Source organism: Manacus vitellinus, unplaced genomic scaffold (assembly GCF_001715985.3).
Source record: "Manacus vitellinus isolate BGI_N305 unplaced genomic scaffold, ASM171598v3 scaffold_51_pilon, whole genome shotgun sequence".
NCBI lineage: Eukaryota > Metazoa > Chordata > Aves > Passeriformes > Pipridae > Manacus > Manacus vitellinus.
Window position 1 is genome coordinate 893,767 of NW_021940620.1, and position 14,337 is coordinate 908,103.

Below are 14,337 nucleotides of genomic sequence, written 5' to 3' on the forward strand. Positions count from 1 at the left end.
AGGCTTCAAACTGACAGAGGGCAGAGTTAAATTAGAAGCTGGGAATAAAATCTTCCCTGTGAGGGTGGTGAGGCCCTGGCACAGATTGTCCAGGAGGCTGTGGATGCTCTGTCCCTGGAAGTGTGCACATGAGTAAGTAAAGAGCTGCCTCTCCTGCAGTGCCCCTTGTCCCAGTGTGCTGTTTTCCCTTCCAGGACATGTGCAGATGTGCCAGTGGTGCAGCAGCACCGTCCCAGAGCTGTGAGGGCTGTGCCAGCTCCCCCAGGTAAGGCTGTGAAGTGTGACAGCCATGGCTGGCTGCTCCTGTCCCCTCTCGGGATCCTTCCTTGTCCATATGGAAGTATTGCCCATTTGGGGCAGTCTTTAAAACCACTTCCACCGTGTGAAGCACAAGCTGGGAGTGCCGGGTGCCCCTGAGCCGCTGTCCCTGCACAGTCAGATCTCTGGGATCACAGCTCCCTCACCCGAGCTCCAGAGAAAACAGCATCTCCAACAGCCCGGGTGTGCCCAGGCCTGGAAAGAGTGTGTGGTCAGTGTGGTGTGACAGGGGCTTTGGGTGTGCTTTTTGAAAGGGAAAAAAATACTGTGCCGTTTACAACTCACTAACTGAGAAGTTTGCATTTTAACTCTCCATATTTGCTTTGCTGGTCTGAGGAGCATCAGAGGAGAAAACCATCTGAACTCTGTCTCAGCAAGGCAGTGATGCTGATTCTTGTGTAGTAAAAGAATTTCCACTGTTTCAGTCATTCAAAAATATCCCATTGGTTTCTGGAGGCTTGATTATGTTAGGGAAAAAATTGTATTTTTAGCAATATTTTGAAGTTCTTCTTAAATTTCCTAGTTTAGCAGTAAATTTCCAGTTCCTTGCATGCTGACTAGGAAGTTCCAGACAGAACTGTAACATCAGAAACATTTGATCATAGCTCATAAACAGTCTGCAAAAGTATCTATTGAAGAGGGAATGTCTCACATAAAAGGCACTGTGTTCTTTCTTATAGTTTCCATGATCCTGAGAAAGATGGATCCAAGAGTCATGGACATAATGGCATAACTGGACATGCATGTTTTCAGGATACTAAGGAGCTGGTTCCTGAATCCTCTGTTCCTATCCCAAGAAGGGGAAGCAAGGCAGGTGCTGGAGTGGAGGAGGAATGCAGAACTCAGTGTCCGAGTGGGAATGCTGCACTAAAGCATCCAGGGCAGCATCCTGCAGCTCCTGCAGAGCAGGGAATGTGCCCGCCCCCAGCACTGGCTCAGCCTCTCCAGGGAGACAGAAATGCAGCCACAGGTTCAGCTGCACAGGAGGATGTTCCCCTGGAGACAGGGACACGCCTGCCCAGGAGGAGGCTGCAGCCTCCTCACCACCAGCGGGACCAGGAACTTGCTCTGGAGATCGTGGCCAAAGACAGGTCTCTGGTGGACATTCTCACGCCTCATCCTGACAGAAAAACTGCTTTGGACCTGATGGAGGGTTTGTTTCCTGTTAACATTTCCATGCTGGATAAATCACACAGGAAAAAGGGCAACGTGCAGCATGTGCAGGAGAATGAGTAAGTAGACAAAACCAATTATCTAGTATTTTTCTGTTTTAGCATATGAATATCATGTATATACCAGTAGCAAGATGAAATTTAGCATATTGTTTTATTTTTTTTTCGTTAACAAAATATTTTAGCTTTCTGATCTACATACCAAGAAATACCTGAGGCTATGGATATATGATGGAAGAAAAGGGTTTCAATGATGCCTCGTTGAAGGGCCTATGACAGACCTAGGCTGCAAATCTTTTGCTCTGTATTTTTTAAAAAATTAGAAAAATTCCTACTGTGAGAAGAGAGGAGAGTGATTCTGAAGTCAAGATGGATAAAACCATGAACACAAGGTTTGAGAAGAAAGCATTGTTTGCTACAGGTGTTTATTTTCTGTTCCAATGGCAGGAAAAGCCATGGAGATGGCCCAAAAGAATGTCCTGAATCTGAACATGAAGCCGAGCGAAGGAGCAAAGAATCTACCTCTGAGGGACACCAAGTCCTGACCAGGAGCAGGGACAGCACAAACGACCCAGATGACATCACATCTAAGAAAGTATGTAGATGACATCAGAGGAACCATCAGGACAAAGTTATTGTTATTAATGTCATTATAATTATTATTATTATTATTATTATTATTATTATTATGGATATTTTTATGCCAATAATGTTTCACAGGTAACTTTGAGTCAATTTTTGCCAGAAAGTGAAGTCCTGGCAAATTGGCTTATTGGTCATGAATGGTGGTATTTAAATCCTGCCTGGTTTGATTCAGATCTCTCATCCCACATCCTTGTCTCCATCAGGTCACTGGGGATGGATGTGCCTGGAACAAACACACAGAGTTGGTTAAAGATTTCCTTGCATGGCCAGCTCCTGACTCCCCATTTTACACTCAAATCTAGTCTCAAGATCTGCAAAGTTAATTACAACTCGCAGCCTAAATAAGAAATATTTTTTACTCTAAGAACTGGCAGCAGTTCCTGCACATTCCAGTGTCCAGTTAATTCCATACATGCAGGAATGGGGTAGGTTGGTCACAGCTGAGCTGTGTCAGACATACAGAGCTCGGAAGGGCGACGGTGCAGCTTTGCAGAGTCAGAGGGGCTTTTTCCCCTGTAGAAACCTGGCCATGCTCCTTCTCAGGTAATGACAGCCTGCCTTCCTGGAGCTCCTCCTGCTGTGCACGTGGTGATGGCCTTCATTACCCCGTCTGGCTGTTGCTGCTGTCCATGGTGGTGTTGTCCAGCTTCCAAAGAACTGGTGGTGGTCTTCTCCCACTCCGGTCTCCAGGCCTTGTTCCATATCAACATTTCCCTATCAAACAGTCTCCTCTCCTTGCTTTGCTACCCAGGCACTGGGACCTGCTTGAATCACCCATGGAACTGACTTTTTCTGTGCATGTAACAAATGAAATTCCAGTCAGTTCTTCCAAAGTGTTGTACAGAGCTGTGGCTGTGCCCTAGATGTCTTAGAGCACAACTCTGTGTAACGCTGTAATCTTTACTGCAGTTCCCTTCTGACAGATTGAAGCTGAGCTAGGGATTATATTGCCCATTAAGGTGATTTGCTTTTCAGAGTCTGAGAATTAAGTATGGCTTAGAAATACTGTATTTTTTTCCCTTTTTCTTTCCTGGAGCTTAAAATTCTTTTAGAAATCAAAAATTCGACAAAGACGATGGGAAGCAGATCCATTCTCCAGAACTGATGTGGATTCTCTTGGGCAGTAACAGCTTTCTGGGATGGTGTTTTTCCCTTTGCAGCTGGAGCTCATGGCCAGCCTGCGGGCCAGGCTGCAGAGCCTGTGGGAGGAGCGGGAGCTGGTCCTGCAGGAATCCCGGGAATGCGCCGAGCGGGGCCAGGGGCTGCAGCACACCGTGAGGGACCTGTGCAAGCCCAACGAGTTCGAGCGCTACCTGATGTTCATCGGGGACCTGGAGAAGGTCGTGAGCCTCCTGCTGTGCCTGTCCAGCCGCCTGGCCCGCGTCCAGAACGCCATGAGCAGGATGGACGGCAGCACGGACACCGAGGAGAGGGTGAGTGGGACCAGCAGGTGTCTGAGTTGGTGGGTTCCCTTCTCTCCAGGGCAGGTGAGTGGGGACCAGCAGGTGTTTGGGTTGGTGGGTTCCCTTCTCTCCAGGGCAGGTGAGTGGGGACCAGCAGGTGTCTGAGTTGGTGGGTTCCCTTCTCTCCAGGGCAGGCTGTGCTCACCTCATTTGTCTGACAGTTCCCTGAGCTCATGCTGAACTGTCCCACCCAGCCTGTCCCAGGCAGTGTCTGTGCCATGGCAGGGCTGTGTCCCCACTGAGTGCAGCAGGTCTGGTGCCAGGGCTCAGTGCTGGAGCACAGGAGTGCCCAGTGAGCTCTGCAGAGGGGATGGGGGGCAACAGCAGAACCCTGCGAGGGTCCAGGCCACAGAGGTGGCCTCTGGACCCTCGGGTTGCTCCCTGAGGAGTAGCCCCAAACCTGGGCTTCACAGGGCTTTTTGTGGGTTTGTTTTTCTCCACTGGTAATTTCACTGCAGTAATTACTGCCTTTGAAAACATACTTCACTTAATGGGCTTGTTCTGGAGAGCAGGATGTGTTCATAACTTGAGATAAAATGCCCTGTAGTTTAACTCATCTTTGCTGGAAAATGAGGAATTGTCTCATGTCACCAAGAAATCTTTTCAAATTTGAAAAGTCTCCTTTTTGCTAGAGAAGACAAGCCAAATTTATCCCAGGAGTGATGCTTCCCTGCTGTCCTTATTGCTTTTACACACGTTTTTATTAACACCATACCTGCTGTTATCTCTCATTTGGAAATTGGAAAAGCACAGTTACAAAAACTGGGATTCTCTGGAGCTATGCTGCTGCTGACCTGTAGCTCTGGAGGTTTATCATAGTTCACCAGCAGAACAGCACTAAAAAGGTCCTTCCATGCAGTGTGACATGGAGAGTAGGATTTACCACCTCCAAAATTTCAGTTGTGTTAATGTGAATAATTTTGAGCAGTATTTCATCCAGACTTTGGCTTTGTGGTTGGCAGAGAGGGTGTTGTTTCTCAAGTGTTATATTTATACTCTTCATAGGAAATACATTTAAATCATTTATTCAAACATATGAATAACATGCCCCATAAAGACTCGATTATGTGCCATCATTTTCACAACCATCTCCTGCTCACTGCATTTGCCCTGGTGGCAGCACAAGCAGCAGTCTCAATCTTTGACTCTGTTTTTAGGGTGTTGATAGTAATGATTGATCTGTGCTGGATTTATGGACACTGTCCTGAAATGGGACATTTTCCAGCAGTGTTATTCCTGTGACAATCATTGCAGCTGAAAGAGACTTTGCTAAATGTGAAAGGTATAAAAATCCTGTAGAACAAGCAAGGCCTGACTCTTGTGGGTTTGTTAACAAGCCTTTGATGAACAGTTACTCTCTACATCACAGTTATTTTATTGCACATACCTTTTAATAGAAGTCACTCTATCTTTTCAATATGTCATTGGCACTCTGGCCACATGCAATGCACAAAATACAAAGACATGTGCCTTAAAGAGCTTCTAATTGAATGAAGATGGCTACAGGATGCTTTAAAATGCCCAGAATGTTAAGTATATTGATTTTTTTTCCTGAGGGCAGCATTGAAGAAGTGAGCCTTGCTGGGGTTTACCATGTCTTTACCTTATAAGCCACAAGAATGAGTAATTCAATCGAGAAAAAACTCAAGTGGAACACAAAGCCCACAAGAGGAAGTAATTAAATTAAATCAACTGTGGCTTCCAAATGAAGAACTAGAGCCTGCCAGGAATGCTGAGTTCTCACAGGGTGCTGCTCTGTTCTCACTCTGCAGCACTCGCTGAGCCAGCGGCACAAGCTCCTGTCTCGGCAGCGGGAGGACGCAAAGGACCTGAAGGAGAACCTGGATCGCAGGGAACGGGTGGTCTCTGGGATCCTGGCCAAGTACCTGACGGAGCAGCAGCTCCAGGACTATCGACACTTTGTTCAAGCCAAGACCTCCTTGCTGATCGAACAGAAGGACCTCGAAGAGCAGATTAGGTTTTTCGAAGAACAATTAGAAACTCTTGAGCAAAGTCTCCCCCTCTAACGCCCGCCCCAGACCCTGGTGTTGGTGACCTGGCCCTGGAAACCCACAGGCACCCATGGCTCAGGGCTCACGGGGTGAGTTCTTCCAACCCTGCTGGTGCCACAGCACTGGCAGGTGCTCAGATGCTCTGGGGATGCTCCAGGCACACCCTGGATGTGTATCCCACTTGGACAGGCCAGCTGACAGTGTCTCACAGTGTGCAGCAAACTGCCTTGGGGACATGACTGATAGGATGTGTTGCTCCTATTACCTTGGTGTGTATTTACCCTTCTTTTTGTCTGTCCATCTATTCCCAGGTTGACACAATCTCAATAAAAGAACCATACAAATATTTGCCTCCTGTGGGTGGGTTGAATGTTTGAAGTGAAAAACGATGTGGGTGCTCAGCTTTGAGTGGGGGATTGCACAGAGCCCTAGGAAACGTTATGGACCATGTCGGTGAAACTCCTGCACTCACTTCTGCTGTTCAGGTGTGTGACACAGTAAAAATGCACTGCAATGCAAGAAAATAATTACTTCCTTTCTTGGTAGTTGCCGTCCCTGAGTCTTTCCCGGCTCTGTGCAATCCCAGTGGGCTGTTCAGAGGAGGTCAGAAGAAGGGTGGTCCTCACTGACATCAAAGAGCCGCTCCGTGATGGAGCCAGCTCACATGAACGGCTTTGGGAATCATAAACTCTGAGCTTATTCCTGCACAGTCGTTTGCAAAGTCCTTGCTGTGCTTTTGAAGTGCTTGTTTTTCAAGCAGCACCTTCAGGAGGTTGTTTTTGGGTAGTTTTCAGTTGTCAGCGTGCACAGGAAGCCTGGATGAGGGGGAAGAGCTCTGCTGCAGCGTGGGGCAGGTGGGAGCCCTGGGGGAGGTTATTTGGTTTCAGAGAGACTTTATATAAATCCCTTGGCAAACATCTTTTAAACAAATGCTGTGTGTTGAGTCAGACCAGTGACGTTGCTGTATTTAAAATCTGAGTGTGTTTTGCTTGTTTGTAAGTATTCAGAGAGAACAATATTCCATCTGAGCTACATACTTAGACCATGAATAAGGCAGCACTAATTGAACTCAGGTTTCTTCCAGAGCCAGAATATATGTTCGTTGTCCCAGGATATTGGGCTTTACCAAGAAATGTTTTACTAGTGGTGTGTGTCCTGACTACAGTAAGTATCATCACCACTGACAGAAGCTGGTCCTGAGGCATCTTATCCTTTGGAATTGCATTTCACTGGGCACAAGAACTCCAGGAGCACGGAGACCAAGCTGCCATGTGTGCTGTGGTGACTGCCTTAATACCTGGGGGAAAATGGCCAGACACTGCAGATCTTGTGAGTAGATCTGCTCAGTGGTTCTCAGAAGGCCCTAGAGACAGGCTTTTAATACGTAAATCTGAAAGCTGCCTTTTGAAAATGGTCTTTAAAATAACAGAAGTGATGCTGACAGAGTCAGTGGAGAATTTTTAAAACTATGAGCAATGTTAAATGAGCTGTTTGCATGGTTTGAGAAGCCTGACTCAAAGGTGCAGTTTATTCTTATAATTCCTAGTTGAGGGAAAAGCATCTGATTGGAAATAAATTTTGAGTAATTGAAGCTAGAGCTTGCCTTTAAGGGGAAGAATAGACTTACCCTGTTTAGCTTCTCATCTCTTTTTGGGGGTTGGTGTCATGGGAGAGTGACTGCTGCTCCTTCCACACCACCATTCACAGGTATGCTTCAAAGAGCAACGTTAGAAATAACTTGTACTCTGCTTTCAAACAGTTCACATCTCTTTACTCCCTGTTACTCTGTTAGAACTGTGAATTCCAGATAAAGTGGAGAATGGACACAGTGATGGCACCAGAACCTCTTTGCTGGCAAGCAGAGACCCCCTTTGTGAAGCAGGGGCAGATCTGGATTGTCAGGTGGGTTCCACTTTGATCCTGATGGTTTGTTCTTGCTTTATGATGAGGGTGATGGTGATAGTTCACTCTGGGCTGCAGCCATGTGCAGCATTCCTGGCACACTAACATACTCAGACTGTGATTTTAGAAGCCCGCATCTGATGTGCAAATAGTGATTTCCCTACTCCCAGATGAATGGTGAGGAGCAGCCCTGGGCACCTCTGGGACTGACCATGCCAGGTAGGAGGTACCGTGACCCAGCACTGGAGCACTGCTACCTGAGCCCTGGGTGAGCTGAGGGGTGAACTGATGACAGCTGCACCCAGGGAGGAGCCAAAGAGGAGTGCTGAGGAGAAGGAAGAGGTGGCACAGGCAAAATGCAGGAGCCTGGATCTCCCCGTGGTGGGGAAGGCTGGTGGGATTCCAGGAGATCTCTGCAGCTCCTTTGGCCACCCACACATGGGCACAGTGGGGGTAGAACAGCAGCAGCTCCTGTTCTGCTGAGCAGAAGAAGTTGGGCCTGGTTTGGGATCAGGAGATGACTTGCATGGCCTGAGGCAGAGCAGGAGCCGTGGCACCGGTGTGGGGTGGAGGAGTGGTCAGTGGAAGCAGAGCACATCCTGCCCATCTGTCTTGGCAGCAATTGAAAAGATTTTAGGCATTTTAGAATTTCATTTAACGCCCACTGCAATGTGTGAGAGTCACTGCTGGATCAGGAGCCGCTGTTTCAGCCTCTTGGGCACTAAATTGAAGGATCTTAATTATTTTGTTTTAAGCCCCAGTCTCATTTTTCTTCACTGGCATGTTATGCTGAGGAACTTTTGCATGTAGAACTAATTAAGGAATGGAGGGCTGCAGGAGTTAATGCAAATGTACTATGCAAAAGATCTATTTGGTGCTTGTGAGAGCTGCATTTAATAAGTAAAAAGATGTTCTCTCTGCTTTGGGAATGCATGGCAACCATCTGAATAATTTTTAAAAATAAACTCAGAGCAGAATTGCAAAACTAATCTGTGCCTGAAGGGAGCCCACATAGACATTAAAGAATAATCAGCCTGTAGGAATCATTTTGTGACCTCTGGGGTTCACAAAAGGCTCTCGAGAAGCAGCACATGAATTTCACTGCTAAACAAAGAGAGGCATTAAAGGTTATCAGAGAGATTCTAAAATACCACATGAGCCTTGAAGCTGAGTCATCTCAGAGATAAATCCACAGAGAGAGAATATGGGCTGCACAAATAGTCTTGATTTAGAGAATAAGAGACACTTCTAAAAATGTGCATGAAGAGCCAGAGGTCTTTCTAATGGGCTCAGCACATGGTGGAAGAGCAAGAACATCCCAAACTACCTCAAATGGGAACCACTTGTGAAACAGTTCCTCCCAAGATCCCTGTGACAGCTCCCAGTGTGACAGCTGGTGCCTGCAGGACCCTTGTCTGGGGTGCAGCTGCTCCCTCCTGAGCACAAGGTGAGTGTCCTGCAGGGCCACAGGGGCTGCTGGGGAGGCACGAGCTGCTCCAGCCAGGGCTGACCCTGCCCAGAGTGGAGCTGTCCTGCTTTGCTGCCAAGGGGGAAACTCCTGTGGGAGAGGGATGGAAGAAAGTACAACAGAAAACCCACGGTGAGAAGGTGTGCCTGTTCCACTGCAGTTGTCATTGTGTGTGGGGGTGAGTCTGATGCTGTGACCACTGCTTCATGCAGGAGGCACTGGGTGAGGACAACCAGGGCCGGGCCTGGAACCCCAGTACAACCTCATGTCAAAGGCTTGTGCATTTTGGGACTTGTGTTCCACTCTGTGGAAATGAAGGTTATTTGGGTTGTGTCAGCAGTGAGTCCACAGTACTTGTTGTGCTTCTCAGCTGGTCTCTTACCTTGTCTGGAGGGTCTCAAAGTGATGGGGATGGATGATTTTTCTCTTGGGAAATGGTGGTTTGGGTTTGGCTGGAAACTTGTGCCTCAGATGAAGAAAAGGAATAACACCCTAAGTGGGGCAAACACAGAGCAGAATTCCTACCAAGGAAGGGAAAGCTGAACACTGGCAGCATCATTTTTGTTGTGCACATCTCTCTTTTCTTCCTCCCAGAAGGGGAAGAAGACATACTAAAGCTGTGCTAATATTGACAGTATGGATCTATTTTGCCTGGTTTGGGGTTACACACAGTATAAGGGTTTGATGTGTTTACTGACTTGCTTTGTCTTATAAATTAGTGAAACAAACCTTGGAACTGGAATAGAAATGCTCCTCATTAGGAGGCAGAGTTTTTGATCTGTGTTGTCATGCTCTGTCCCCATTCTCCCCCTGCAGCAAACAAACACCAGGCTGTTCATGCCCAAGCTACACTTTGGCCAAGTCCCCGTTAACAACCTCTTAATTTGGGGGTCCCACAATAGCACAAATGACTGGAAAGAGCAAAAACTGCCATGTTACCATTTTACTCAGATTAATATGCAAATCAGGAGACAAATGCATCCAAGGAATGTAGGTCATGGTGAGACACGAGGAGTAGGAGCAAGGGATGAGCACTGGAGAACCAGGGGACTCTCAGGAGGCCTCCTCCACCTCCAGCTGGTGGCTGCAGCTCCTGTTGGTCTGTTGGAGTTACTCAGCAACTCTGCCACGGGACCTTGGGTTTGTGATGAAGCTGAAACCTCGTTCAGACTCCTCTGCAGTGCAGGAGCATTTCCCAGGGCTTTCCCAGTCCAGGTGCTTCTGCAGCACTCACAGGGGAATGGGGATGGCCAGAAATCTCTGTGAGCCTGATAAGGACCGTGCTGCCTCACACTGCTCAAACACATCCAGGAGGTCAAAGTCTGCCCCTCTGTGCAGAATCACAGCTTGAGGTTTGTTTGCAGAGCTCCTCAGAGCAGGTTTGTGAGCTGATACTCGTCAGAACAAAATGTCTGAGGAACAGACAAACCAAGTCATCCCTAGCAGACTGAGCCAGGGTCAGACAAACATTAGTTCTGCTGATCTCCAGTGCTGCTGATCTCCAGTGCTGCTGGTTTTATTTGTGTAGGTGCTCCACTGAATGACACTGCTCGTGCTGCCTCCAGCTCTAAAAACCTTATCTTGATTTCAGCTGGAGTAGCAGCACTGACTGTGCTTTAAAGAAGTGACCAAAGTGATTATCTCCATTTTATAGCAGGAAAACTGAGACGTGGCAAGTAGGCAGGGTAGTAACCAAGGCAAAATGCAACCTGAGCTCCTGTGCCTTATCTGTGCCTTCCATTGCCAGCCTCCTGAAGCTGCCACCCCTCCCCACCACTAAAACCTCTCCACAGGGCAGAAGCAGAGCTCAGGGTGCTCAGGTTATTTTTTTAACTTTCCTGCTATTAGCTTTGATGAAGTGGAAGGCAGCTTCCAGCTCTGGGCTGTGCCAGGGGTTCAGAAGGCTGCATGCCCAGCCCATGGCACACCATGGTACAGCCCCTGCCCCAGGCCAGGCTGCTGAGGGGGCCACAGTCCTCCCTCAGCTGTTCCCTGTGACAGCATCCTGGCTAAACTCCTCAGCTCTCATTCACTCAGGTGAAAATTCCACTGTGTTCAGCCAGACTTGGGCTTGACAGTGAAATTAAGGAGAATCAGTCAAGCTGAGGGATTCATGAAACAGTCCTGGCCTCAGTCTCTGGCAGGAAAACACTCCCACAATCACTGATCATCCTGCAGAGTCCCTTCCCCAGTGTAAAGGACAGCATAGGAAAGCAAAACCCAGCCAAGCTGATAGACTGGTTTTACTTCAAACCAAAGGCACTATATATATTTTTAAGATTACAGCGGTGCCTTCTCGATACCTCCCAGTACCTGTCTACACCTGAAGTTGTACTGCTCTGGGTATACTAATCCCAGCCTGCCTAGAGATTATCTTTTCTGCTCAACAAGGAAGAGGAATGAGCTGAGTCACAGCACAAACTTGTTGGCAGAGCCTGAGCCCAGCCCACAGCACCGACTGTGGAGTGCCCCACCTTTGTGTCCCAATGCTCCTGCCAAGCCTGGGGCACTCCCTGGGCACTGCTGGGCATTGTCCTATCACACCAGCTCATCCTGCAATGCCTCTGAGGAAGGAGTAGTGCAGAATTTCCATGATGATACATGTTGTAATGAAGTCTTATCTCAACTATGACTTCTTTGACAGAACAACACAGGAGCAATGAAGCCTCCTCCCGACTTTCCTGGAGATGAAGTCACAACCACGCTTTACAGGTTAGTCAGCTGGGCTTTTTTAAACACAAAACACTCCATCCTTGAACCCTGCCTCCAGCTCAGGTAAGCTTTATTCAGAGGGAGCACTAAAAGTTCAGCGATGTTGTTTGAACAGGTATCAAGCCCACAGCCATAACCAGTGAACAAACTTCCCCGTAAGACCGAGGCAAACTGGAGAGTGTTTGCAATTCCCACAGAAACAAACACTTTAACCAAGGCAGCACCAGCCCTGCCAGTGCCTCAGGTAACAGGAATGCACACACACTTCTGTGTTCCAGGAAATACAGAAAAAAAGTGTTCCATGTCCATACACTTAGAAAGACACTTTGAAACAGAGCCCTTTTCTACGTGGAACTCTGTGAGCTGACACAGTGCAGCACAAATCAAGGCTTCCAAGGACCACGCTGGCCAACAGTCACACCAACAGCTACGCAGCAAATTGGATTTTATTTTTTTAAACCCTACTCCAGATATAGAAGTCATGAGGTGCTTGATCATTAACCTTTGCTTAACAACTTAATTAGTTCAATACAGAAGCAGACCAGTGCAGAATAATCCAGTCTCTTCCCAGAACAGGTGCACCAGAGCTCCCTGCAAGCTCTGATCACGCTCCCAACCAACTCCAGGGACTTCAGGAAGAGCACTTGAAAGCAAAGAGGGCAGTGCCTCCACCTTCAGTCCTACAGCATTCCTTGCTGAGCATTTGGGACAAGCCAATTATAGCCAGTTACAAGTACTAGGCTTAATTCAAGGCAGAAAAAAACCACATTCCTGAAGTCACTGACTGGGACAGAAAGGTAAAGCATGCAAACAAGTGTTTCTGTGTGGAAACCAAAACCCCGATGGGGCTGCAAAGCAGAGCCAGCACAGCACTGCTCTCACCTTCATCACCTCAGAATTATACAGGTTTCTAGTCACATTTTTAGAGAAAACATGCTGTTTTAGCAGACTGGCCCCAGGAGTTGGACAGTTTCTGTTCACAGCTCTGCCTCCCTGCATTACCTTTAACCAAATGGTAATTAAAAAAATAATAATCTCACTGCAAATATACTACTTAACCTGCAGTTAGCATGCTTTTTGGAGCTACGTGTAGCTCTATACATAGAACAATTATGTTAATAATACAAAAGACGAGCTAGTTTTAGGTCAGTGAATCATGCTGTTAAGATAAACATCGCTGCAAGAGGTCATGCAGACATTCCATCATGAAACACTTAACATAACATAAAGCCCACTGTTTATAAACATTTATTGTAAATAGGTCAAAATCAAAGGCCAAGTTTTAAACAAAAAGAATCAGACATACAAGCCCAACTTTGTTTCCAGTTGGCTACTTAGAAACTCTGCAGGTTCTGATTCCCAGCTTTTCAGTTCAGTTTTTCACTATCAACAAGGTTTTTATTCAGATTAAGTTGATTGAACTCTAGTCACATGTTCACAGTATCATCAAGACGTGGTTAGTACCACCTGGTCAAAAACTCTTCCAGGAAGAGAAAAAAAATTAAAACACCAACCAAGCTTCCAAACTGAGGTAGACAAGTCATGGTGACTTGAGTGATGAAGGTTGGGTTCTGTTTTCTTTAAGTTGTTCATCTAAAGAAATGCATAAGGCAACAACTGAGATTGTTAGTATTTCTGATAGTGAGAAACTTTGTTTTGAAAAAGTACACAATTTTTGTAAATAGAAATATCCCTCTTCTTCTACCAAAATAATCAGAAACATCATAGAAAACTATGTATCTTTCCTCTGATAATTTAAGTCTGCTAGATAACAAGCCCTGTTAAAGTAGCCAGCTACCAGCTTGCTGTTCACAGTGTAAAATACGCAATCCTTCACCTCTCTTCTGCTCTCCAACCCAGGAACACACATCAAGATGGCTGTACCTCGAGCATTTTCACCTGTCTACACACACAGAGGTTGTTTTAGTTTTTCAAGCATGAAGTCTGTGGTCTCCCCCAGTGCCTCTGCACGATGGTGCAGACAGCATGTACAACACTTCCTGGCAGCTCCCTTCCCACAGGCGTCTGGAGCTGGGTTTCCATCCTGTGGACTTTGGATCCAGACCGTATCAACCATTTAGTCAAACATCCAAAATGACACACACGGAGAGAAGAAATCCAAACTGCTTCTGCGAGAGAAAACTGAGACAGCAGCCACGGTACTGAACAATTTTGATCACAGTAAGGCAGAGGTTAGTGGCCAAAGAACAGCTCAGAAACGGGTCTGCGTTTCACGACAACCTCCTCCTCCTCCTCCATCACCTCGGAGAGGGAGGAATAAGAAGGGAAGCTCCCTCTGGTCTTTGGCTTTCTCCTTGGGCCCGTAGTGGCAGCCAGAAGCTTGTTTAAAGTCGAAGGCTTCCTTAAACCCTTGGTGAGATCATAGAAAGCCATGTCATCGGATATGACCCCCAGGAAGGTGCTAGTGGAGCTCAAGATTGAAGCTGCAAGCTTTGTGGACTTCTTGATGGGCATGGAGTGCTCCATGTTTTGGGAAAGGCTGGGGTCCCCCAGCAGGCGCCTGATCACGAGGGAGGTCCCTTCCCTCAGGTACTGGTGCGCCTTCTTCCCGCTGTAGTCCCTCAGGTCGGTGTTGGCGTGGTAGCTGTAGACCAGCATGGTGATGATCTTCTCCTGGCCGTGGA

The 14,337-nt window shown here is 47.2% G+C and overlaps 2 protein-coding genes across 2 annotated transcripts; one reads left to right on the plus strand and one right to left on the minus strand.

The window, feature by feature from the left end:
- Window positions 1-73: 73 nt before the first annotated feature.
- On the plus strand, window positions 74-5,967 carry LOC103756660 (protein Shroom1). Its single transcript, XM_018081173.1, has 5 exons — window positions 74-265; window positions 999-1,550; window positions 1,938-2,085; window positions 3,296-3,568; window positions 5,371-5,967. The coding sequence occupies exons 1-5, from the start codon at window positions 198-200 to the stop codon at window positions 5,623-5,625; spliced, it is 1,296 nt and encodes a 431-aa protein (XP_017936662.1). The 5' UTR covers window positions 74-197; the 3' UTR covers window positions 5,626-5,967.
- A 6,153-nt stretch (window positions 5,968-12,120) lies between these two features.
- Window positions 12,121-14,318, minus strand: SOWAHA (sosondowah ankyrin repeat domain family member A). The gene has a single exon (XM_018081024.2). It carries the CDS (start codon window positions 14,309-14,311, stop codon window positions 13,886-13,888), a length of 426 nt encoding a protein of 141 aa, XP_017936513.2. The 5' UTR covers window positions 14,312-14,318; the 3' UTR covers window positions 12,121-13,885.
- Window positions 14,319-14,337: the final 19 nt, after the last annotated feature.